Source organism: Halichoeres trimaculatus, unplaced genomic scaffold, assembly GCF_033239565.1.
Source record: "Halichoeres trimaculatus isolate MK-OKI-2021-1 unplaced genomic scaffold, fHalTri1.1 fHalTri1_scaffold_21, whole genome shotgun sequence".
NCBI classification, from domain to species: Eukaryota; Metazoa; Chordata; class Actinopteri; order Labriformes; family Labridae; genus Halichoeres; species Halichoeres trimaculatus.
Window position 1 is genome coordinate 10,026,462 of NW_027437199.1, and position 9,823 is coordinate 10,036,284.

A 9,823-nucleotide genomic window follows, 5' to 3' on the forward strand; every position below is an offset into this window, starting at 1 on the left:
ACTTACCAAAGTATAGCTGACTTCAGAATGACTTGATGAGAACGGTTTAATGTTTCATCTCAGTTTGAATCTCTTTTCACTGAGAATGTAGCACTGTCACATTCCTTGTTATGCTCCTCCTATTCCTTGAAAATACATATTTTCCGCTTAATGAACTTCCTTGTAGTATACCAGAAGACAAACATTCTCTTCGTACATTTCTCTCAAAAAAGATCATGATAAGATGAAACTTCTTCAGGTTGTTGGAGTCATCTTTCACCACTTGATGGCACAAGAGGACAAAAAATGTCAGGAGAGCAGTCAGCACCAGAGAACTGTGTAGCTGCTTCTTCCTATAAGCAAAAGTTGCTTTGTCATATTGTCCAGCTAAAGTACTCGAGTACTCGCTTTAAAGATAATTCACATATCAAAGTACTTTTTAAAAGATCTCATAATTCATTTTCACAATACATGAGTGCAGTTGAAAATGTATTGTTGTACATTCACATTGCCTGGAAAAAAATAAAGTTTTTAAACTCACATTACATATATTTGCGGACTTAGACGTCTGAATTCTAAAACAATAACAAGAAAAACAAACCGCAGGAAACAAAAACTTAAAACTTGGTTTAAACTATTCTTCTGGAACAAAAACTAGTGTCAAGCTTTATACCAAAATGTGCTTTTCTTTTCTTTTTTCTTTTTCTTTTTTTTTTGTTGGATTATTGTTTTTAGAGGCGTGATGAGGTTTACACATAGTGGTAAACAAAGTAAACCTATTAAACAATATTAATCAGTCTTTAATTGGAGAACAGTCATCGTTGGCCATCACCACCATCAGCAGCTAGTTTGTGGTATGTTCAACCATAGAGATGTAGAGGTATGGCAACACTGCTTAGACAAACTACATGCAGAGCTGTACAAACACAATTTGTTTTCAGACTCTAGTTTGAGGCTGAATTAAATAAAAGCAAGCAAGAAAGAAAACCTTTCATCTGAATTCAGATTCTCAAATAATGTAAATAAAAAAGTATTGTTCTCAACTTAATTTGCTTTGTTGATGTCCACTAGCCTAATGCAAGGTTGTTGTCACTTAATCAGTATCTAGATGAGCATAAATACACATTTGGTCTAATGGGTACATTTTCTGATTACCACATATGTCTGAATTGTTTTTTTCCCCTTTAACAAGTTATTTAAATATTCAAATAGGCTTTTACAGGCATATAAAAAAAATGTAAAGAAGAAAAGAAAAAGAAAAGTTGTTGTTTTGAATTTTGATGATTAAGTCAAACGGTTGTCAGATTCTTGTTTATGCCGAGGAAAAGCAAATCAGCAAAGAAAGATTTATATATATATATATATATATATATATATATATATATATATATATATATATATATATATATATATATATATATATTGGAGAAAAAACATTTTGATGATCATGTCTGATGTTCTTCAAGCCTATTCTTTTTGAAAGCTACCCTTCCTTTAAATGTTATATAGAAGTTATCAACAATGCATTTTTCCCTTTTGCCTACCTGGGCTTCCATAGAATGTGACTTAGCAGTTGTGATAATGGTTGTAATTTACAGCTTCTCCCTCGTGTAAAGACACAGTAAAGTACCCCAGTCCTGAGCTGAAGGTGCAGCTTTAATTATTTCAAAAAGTGAGTTTATCTTGGGTTCGGGGTCATGTGTGACAGGTGACAGACCCGGATGTGGTCGGGATGGCTTTGCGTCCGTGTGCTCGTGGAGGGTATAAAGGTAGGAGCTGAGCGTGGCGTGGCCTCTGTGTGCTGAACATCACTGTGGGAGAGGGGTCGCCCAGTTTCGGGTCGTCTGGATGTCTTGCGGTTACCTTGAAGGGATTTAAAGCGCACGAGGTGGGTCAACTGTTTTTATCCGCGTGGGGTTTGTTTTGGAGAAATGCTGGCGCGTTCGGTTTTTTAAATTAGAAAAAAAATGGGATTCACATTCCAATTTTGCACTCTGAATTTAATTTGATGAATAATTTAAGCAAAGTTTGTGATTGTTTTTTTTTATGTATGTATGATACTTTGGTTGGGTTACAGCATCATAAGCCCTGTGCTAAAGCTTCAGTCGTTCATCATTTCCTCTTTAATTGCCTCAGTTTGAATCTTGATGATTCAAATCCCCACCTAGCTCTCACTGGAAGGATGACTCGTGCAAAAAGGAGCACGTGCATGCACGGTTAGTTCATGTTGCAGGGGGGAAAGGCTGCTCTGTTCTTGTTTGGTGTTTTTAGCTGCTGGTTTCCTGATTGATCCAGAGAGCACGCTGCTCAGTAGGCGATTGTCACTAGGTTGGCTGCAGTCCAAACTGGGCTGACTCCATCTCCATCTGTATTCAAACACTCCTCGTATCTGCAGCGTGTCTCCACTGCAGCTACACATTTCTCACAGTTTGCCTGTCTGACATTAAAAAAATGAATAAATGAAACCTCTTTCCACTTTCCAGTGTGGATCTCAGCATGGTGCAAGTGTCTCCTTCCCCTCCCCTGGATGTCACCCCTCCATCTGTGCACTCAGAGGAGGGTGAGGACAAACAGGAGGACCCAGTAGGCTCACCTTGTGGAATGAACGCCCTCGAGGTCAACACAACCTACCAGGACTATGAAAACTACATAGAAAATGGCCTCATCTGTCTCAAACACAAAGTTCGCAACCTTGAGAAAAAGAAGGTAGGAAAGGGCCAGAGATACCTGAAGTTAAATCACACTCAGGAGGATTATCTGATGTGTCTTTTTGTCCTACAGCTCAAACTTGAAGATTACAAGAGGAGGCTGACACGAGGGGATGTGCTGAACAAGGACCAGATGGCAAGATCAAAGACATGTATCTAAAAATAAATGAATGATCTCGTCAGCTTATCAGTGTTTCCCATTTCTTTGTTTTCCAGGCAGCTGTGGAAAAGTATGAGGAGGTGCAACATCACTTGGCATTTGCACGCGAGATGCACAAAACTCTGGACAGCCTGACTCAGACTGTAAGTCCCTATCATGTATTTCTCGTGTCTTTCTCAGAAACAGGGATTCAGCTGTAATTTAAAATCATAAACAACAGCATAAACCAGCTCAGTGATCAATGCAGAAGCAGATGACCATATCATCTGCTGGGCAGGGAAAACACTGGAGTTTCTGTCGTTAGTCTGGTAGAGGTTAGTTTACAGACTCTCAAATTGTTCTCCAATGTTCAGCAGTGTTCAATTGCTTAAGTTTCTACTTCTCAATCCTCTTGTCGCTGTAGTTGCTGAGGGCTCAAAAGAAGGCAGCGAAGAAAGAGCAGTTAGCCAAGATGGAAACAGAGAAGAAACGCTTGAGCAATGTTCTCCAGGTTCAGCACCTTCTCCACAGCCTACAGCAAGAGCACATCAGGAGCGACCTGCTGACCGGACACAACCAGGCTCCTCACGTCTCGGCCCAGCAGTTGCAGGGTTTAAATCAGCTCAGCACCCTGCTGGGAGTCCAGAGAGACCACAGGTTGAGGTGGGTGTTCTCTTAACAACTGTGTCTCTGTTGTTGTGCATATGTTTCTGTACAAAACTGGGATAATGTGGGAACCTTCGCCTTTGTTGTAGTTTAGAGGCACAGATGGAGCAGGCTTCTCTGGTCTACATAGATCTGCTGGATGGAAAGAACAAACCAGTGGCTGGATCCACATGTGAGTGTGAGAAGTGCACAAAAGTCAGTATACACTCCTGGTTGTTGGCTTGCATCTCTTTATTTACTTAAAGATAAAAATGAATCACAGCTTTTTAAACACTCCAAAAGTAAGCTGCTCTTGTTGCTACCTCCATGCACTTGTCAAGAAATTGAGATAAGGTTCTGAAATGCTGCATTTTCTAAAGTTTTTTTTCGATGAGGGCTTGTCTAGATTTAAAAAATGAGAATATACTTACATATGTTAGCTTAAATTGGGGATGCATTAGAAAACATCTGATAAAAATTGTGATTCTTGGGTCCATGCAACCCCTCATTTTGTTTCCATTCTTTTCAGACAAGCTGCTAAAACAAGAGATCACTGAACTGTTGGACTGCAAATACTTCAGTTGTCTTCCATCTCCACCCAGAGGTGCAGAAGTGCTGCTGAGCTCAGCCAAACACAGTAAGAGCATCAAGCTAACATTATTCTGGGTGTTGAATGTGTCAGAGATGAGGGCTGTGTTAAAGTTTATTGTAAGCATGATATTTTTATAGCTAACATTTTGTCTCTTTTGCTTCTTTCAGCCACATCAAAGCCCAAACCAAACGACTTGTCAAAAAAAGAGGTAAGAAAATCTGGATTTTCAGTGCTCTCTAAAGTGGTTAGCATTCTCCAGGCTCCTCTGATGATTTATTGGTGACATGTCAGTTTTTTAACACACTATACAAGACTGACACTTAATTTCACTCTCAGAGCTGGAAAGATGACTTTCAGGCCATGAGGGAGCAGGAGCCTCCAGACTCCTGGGACATGGAGTTCCAAGATGGAGCTGCTTCAGCTCAAACTGCAGTCCACAAACCGTGGAGAGGAGCAGCGGCTTTCATCCCCAAAGTCTCGGGCACCTCCAAGAAACAATCAGCTGACGGCAAACAGGTGAGGAGTGAGCATGTTCAAAGAGTTGTAGTTATTGCAGGGTGAAATGGAAACCCCCAAAGAATGATCCCTTTAGTTAAAAGTTGGATGCATTCTTTAACTACTTGCTTTCACTTTCACTTTTGATTCAAACTACTGACAGTTTTTTGTATTTGTTGTGCAGTTTTATTGATTGATACACAACCTGAGTCAGTTTTTAAGAAAAACTTTGAATTGGCTTGTCCCAGCCTCAGTTTGGAAGGAAATTTCTTCAGGAACTAGGAGTTTATTTGAGGCACTCTGCATTTTTTCAGCAGGACCCTAAAAAAGCACAATCTGAATCCCTTCCATGCTAATTTTAGTATTGCTCATGACAAAGCCAGGTGTGGTATCATCTTGGACTTTTGTCTCTTGTACTGCCCTCTATTGGTCTAGAGGTGTATGACAATAACTTTTTCTTTCATTTATCACGTCTCTGTAAGTCAATTGGTCTGATTTCTAGAATCTTCACAGAACTTCAGGAAGCAGTGGATAAATCATTTAGTTCCTAGTAGTGAAGCTTCTAAAACTTAAAGTTCCAAGTACTTTTGGATAAATTGCCCAAAAAAATGAATTTATGGCATATTAGGTTTTATACATGAATGTCAATTTCAACTGTGGGTTATTCGGTACATTTGATTTTCATCAAGGATTTTTATTGTTCAAGAAAAGCTTTGGCTCAATCATACACGCTTGATATTCTCCTCAGAGAAAAGAGAGGAGAACAAAAGGGGAGCAACATACCAAATTGGTAAGTACAAAATGCTAAAGTTTACAGTCTAAAGTTATTTTTACTTAACAACTTCTCTCGTGATTCCTATCAGGCTGTTTGTATGGATGTGCCTGCTGAGATGTTTGACTCTCCCACTGCCTTACCCAAAGACCCCATCCTGAGGAGGCAGCACCTGGAAGACCTCATGACAAAAATCCACAGCTCCTTCAGCTTTGTGCAGGTAGAGTCCATCTGCTTTTCAGCAGGAACTGTTCACTACAGGATGTAACTACAGTATGAGTTGATGAATGCGATACTAGAGGTTTTGTTGTCCTGTCTAGGACTCTCTGCTGGATGGCGAGAGCTCTCCTACTAAAGGCCATTCCAGGCTGAAGAGACAGACGTCTGGATCTCCCTCTCCTCTTGGTAACTTTGTGCAAGTCGACACACTTTGTGATTTGGTGTTGAAATCCCATCTGACTGCTATATTTTCATTAATCCTCTTCTGTTTCGTTTTTCTCTGAACCGTCCAGCTCAAACTGACCTGAGAAGCCAAGATGTCCTACCCAAAGCCATACACGTAAGCTGTCCATTTTTTTTAAATGCATAAGTCCCATTTTTGACCTGAATTGAAAGTCACTAGAACTTGTCTCATCCACAGCCTCTTCCTTTGTCTCAGTCAACTCCACTGCCTGCCAGGCCCCTGGAACGAAAGTCCAGCCTGGCAAATGGGGACCAGTGCCTGGAGACCTGTGACCTGGAACTCTCAACAGACCTACCTCTTGTAAGATTTGGCAGAAAATGCTCAACTACCTACAATTTTAACCTGTTTCTCAGAGTGATTTTGTTTTTTTGCCAATTTTTTGTAACATTGACTTTGCAGGTGACACCCGAGTTTGCTGAGAGAAAGAGGTTTGCTTCACCACTACTGTATCGCCAGGAGTCCACCATCTCTCTTGACATGGCCATGGTGGGTCATTTACAGATAAACCTTCTCAACACCTTGAAAGCACTTAAGTCCCAATGTGAAGCGTCCTGCCTGGTTGAAATGAACCTTAAATCTCTGTCCCTCAGATAACTGTAGCTGAGTCTGGAAAGCAGTCACCCAATGGGGTGGCATCTTGCACCCCCACTCCCCCTCAGGGACAGCCTTTTTCCACTCCACCAACAAGACGAACTCTGTCATCTTCACCATTTCAGAGCATATCACCGGTAAGTTTCGAATTGGAAGATACAGATGCATTTAATTACTTCTATTGTTGCCCAGATTGCAGGACAGGGTGTTGCTCTCTTTTCTTTATCAGAGATGTTTTAAGGTCCAGCAGATCTTTGACTGCTCTCACATTTGTTTCCTGTTAATTGTCATTGTAAGACCAACCTGAGACAAACCCTGCCTATTGACACTATGGTAAAAATGTGAGAAGGGAAAGGTAAGGGTTGTCCTTCATGTTGCTCCTGTTTTAGGAATTATTCACTACAGGGGGTTTTGACCTGTCAGAATCTAGGAGTGATGAATAAAAGTGACCTGAAGGTAATCAGTAAGCCTAGGACGAAAGGTTTAGAAGTGGCAAGTGCACCAGTCAGAAAGTAATCTAAAACCCCCGTTGGATGCTAGTGTATGTTGTCCCATGACTTCTATGATCTTTTTCCTGCCATTTCAACTCTGTTCTTGCAAGTTGGGGGTTTGGGATCTCAACAACGATCATCCCATGAAACCAAGCATTGGCCTGGATGTCCAATCTTCCCAAATTTGCTTTTTTGATTCACCAATATTGAGCATGGAGCCTCAAAAGCCAACGCTGTGTCCTAAATCACGTTTTTCTGTACTTGCACTTCATATTTGGAGTGCACAAGTGTGTTCACACTGACAGTATGGAAAATTGCTGTGCGTATTGATTTTTCAGCTGGTGCACTCGAAATGGCCAAAAAGTTATAATTGGTAAAATTTAATGAGTCACTGTAAATCTGTCTGTCCTAAATTCAGACACAATGTTGACTTTTAAATCTAATCTAAACTGGACTGTAGGCACTTTCCTCTGCTTCTTGGATGTTGATTGTCCTCTCTTTTTGTCTTCAAGGTGCCTCAGAATGGGGAGCTGGACTACAAACCAGATTTTGGCAATCCTAGGTACACCACTGTCAGCACCCAAACATCACCTGTGTTCGCTCATACAGAAGATGAACCACAGCCAGGTATGCACCTTGTATTTTAGGCTACAACTGGAGCACCTTTTTTTTCTGTGACCCTCTAACGTCCCTATCAGATTACGCTGTAGATGGTGGACCCATCTTCCTGTCCCCTGGCCAGTCAAGTGGTGCCGTGAGTCAGTCTAGCCAGCCGTACTACAACAGAGGATCAGTTAGAGGTATGGCACGTGGAGGCAAAGGAGTGGCACAGGTCTTTCGCTCTTCTGGGTGGCATCGAGGTATCTATCCTCAGCTTTCCTTCTCACATTTCTGGGTTTCTCATTTTGCTGTTTCTTCCTTTCTTGTGGTCTGTGTGCAATAAGTTGTTGCAGGGTTTGTTGTTCTTCTCTGTAAATTGACAGGAAACTTGTTGACTTTTCTTTCTCAGGAGGAGCCTACATCCCCCAAAATCATTTCAGGGACTCTGGCCCTCCTCTCTATGCTGTTCGAGTAAGTAATCAATTTTTCATGACAGTTATGGTCAGGAGCCTGTCCTTTTATCTTAAAAATGCAACCTTTCTGTAAACGTCAATGTCTTCTTTGTAGATCTTTAACCTCCGTCTTTTCTTTCAGGACTACAGACGTGGAGGAGGGAGGCATAACCAAAATGGTAGGAACAGAGGACAGAGTTCAAAGATCCCTGAATATTCCCCGTTGTATCATGATTTTTGTTCTGTTTCTACAGCCACCTGGAGTGACTCTTCCCAGGTGAGCAGCCCAGACCGCGAGGGAACCTATACTATGGTGGATTCAGGTCATGGCGATTCCCTCACCCCACGAAGCCACCACCACCACACCAACATGCTCCCCATGCAGCTCTACCCGCTCTCCCAGCGTCTCCATGTCTCCTTCTCCGCCTCTCTTACTGCCAACTTTGCTCCGGGCAACCTGGATCAGCCCATTGTGTTCGACCACCTGCACTGCAACCTGGGAGAGATGTACGACACCCACATCGGTCGCTTCACCAGCCCCGTCAACGGAACCTATGTCTTCAACTTCAACATCCTTAAGCTCGCTGCCAATTCACCTCTCTTCATCAACCTCATGTGCAATGAAGAGGTGATGGCGTCTGCGTACGCCAATGATGGAGCCCCAGATCATGACACAGCGAGCAATAGCGCCATCCTGACACTCTTCCAAGGGGACCAGGTGTGGCTCAGGTTGCATCGTGGGGCTGTTTATGGCAGCACTTGGAATTACAGCACATTCTCTGGCTTCCTGCTGTACCAGGATTGAACTCAAGACCTTCAAAATTGCCTCCTTCCTTAATGAGTTGGCTGAAGGTTTTGCACTAAACAAAGATCCAACTTGCATTTCAGTTATGCAATCCGGCTGCATGCCAGTTCACCTACAAACCTGGTCTTAACATAAGGTGCCTGTTGCCAAAATATCTATTTGACTTTTTGAAATTGGTTCTTGACATGAACCAGACACACCTGACTCCCCATGAATGAGTGGCTCCCAATGGTGGCACACTCAGGCCTTGATAACGTGTCATCTTGCTCTCAATCGTACCTTAACAAGTCACGTGTTCACCACACAAGTGACAGATTTCTCTGAGAACTCTAATGCACTGTTATAAGTTTGTGCCTTTTTTGTTTTGAATGGCTTTGAATGACTGATCAGATATAAATGACCTGAATGGATGAGAATATTATTATTATTATTATTATTATTATTTATAATTTAATTATTATAATTTTTGGGTGTGGTGTTGGACACTCAAGGCCAAATTGTTGCACTAACAGACTACTGGGGAGAGATGTGGTCCCTTGATGTGCCTAAATAAAGATGAGCAGAGAAGTTTGGGCTCTTGTCTTGATTTTATTCATGTGGTTTTATATTTTGTTTCACAGTCTGAGGTGTTTGTATGTGTGCAGCAATTACTTGTGTGGTGAAATGGATAAAAATTTAGTTGGACTGTGACTTCTTTAAACTGTACACTGCAGCAAACCTATCAGTACAATCCAGTTTTAATTACAGTAGGGTGAAAGAATTTCTGTCAAGTCAGGTTTTTACCTCCTTTAAAACTGCAATTTAAAAAACAAGAAAAAACATTTCTACTTTTAATTAAAGATCATAGAGTTCAATTCAAGTTCGAATATTAATTGATGTAATGGGAAGAAAAGATGAGGCACTTATCTATATGGGTAAAATGTTATTCTCTGTATCAGTTTTTTGGTGAGTGATTATAATTTATCTACATTTTTAAAAAGTTTGATGAACTACTCTTCAAAAATCATGATCCAATTCATTAAAAAAATAGTTTGCAAATACAGGCTTTGTCCTCTGAGTTTTGGTGCACACAAAACAAAATACCCTTTAAA

At 41.2% G+C, this 9,823-nt stretch overlaps 1 protein-coding gene across 3 annotated transcripts; it reads left to right on the top strand.

Annotated features, from left to right (window-relative positions):
- The first annotated feature begins 1,714 nt into the window (after nt 1-1,714).
- On the top strand, nt 1,715-9,326 carry caprin2 (caprin family member 2). Of its 3 annotated transcripts, none has more exons than XM_074698645.1 (21): nt 1,715-1,867; nt 2,463-2,685; nt 2,761-2,823; nt 2,904-2,990; nt 3,251-3,489; nt 3,582-3,664; nt 4,001-4,108; nt 4,231-4,271; nt 4,400-4,579; nt 5,307-5,348; nt 5,422-5,550; nt 5,651-5,735; nt 5,843-5,889; nt 5,971-6,093; nt 6,193-6,279; nt 6,384-6,521; nt 7,388-7,502; nt 7,574-7,735; nt 7,885-7,946; nt 8,070-8,106; nt 8,182-9,326. In XM_074698645.1, the coding sequence occupies exons 2-21, from the start codon at nt 2,476-2,478 to the stop codon at nt 8,730-8,732; spliced, it is 2,589 nt and encodes an 862-aa protein (XP_074554746.1). In that variant the 5' UTR covers nt 1,715-1,867; nt 2,463-2,475; the 3' UTR covers nt 8,733-9,326. The 3 variants fall into 3 exon arrangements, with proteins under 3 accessions (XP_074554746.1, XP_074554748.1, XP_074554747.1); XM_074698647.1 differs by having other exon boundaries at nt 7,574-7,675; XM_074698646.1 differs by having other exon boundaries at nt 7,586-7,735.
- Nucleotides 9,327-9,823: the final 497 nt, after the last annotated feature.

Excerpts from the sequence above, each read along its gene's own strand:
- caprin2 (XM_074698645.1), top strand. The coding sequence starts at position 2,476 with ATGGTGCAAGTGTCTCCTTCCCCTCCCCTGGATGTCACCCCTCCATCT. Across the intron at positions 3,665-4,000 it reads ACCAGTGGCTGGATCCACAT|ACAAGCTGCTAAAACAAGAG; the intron begins GTGAGTGTGAGA and ends CATTCTTTTCAG. Across the intron at positions 6,280-6,383 it reads TCTCTCTTGACATGGCCATG|ATAACTGTAGCTGAGTCTGG; the intron begins GTGGGTCATTTA and ends TCTGTCCCTCAG.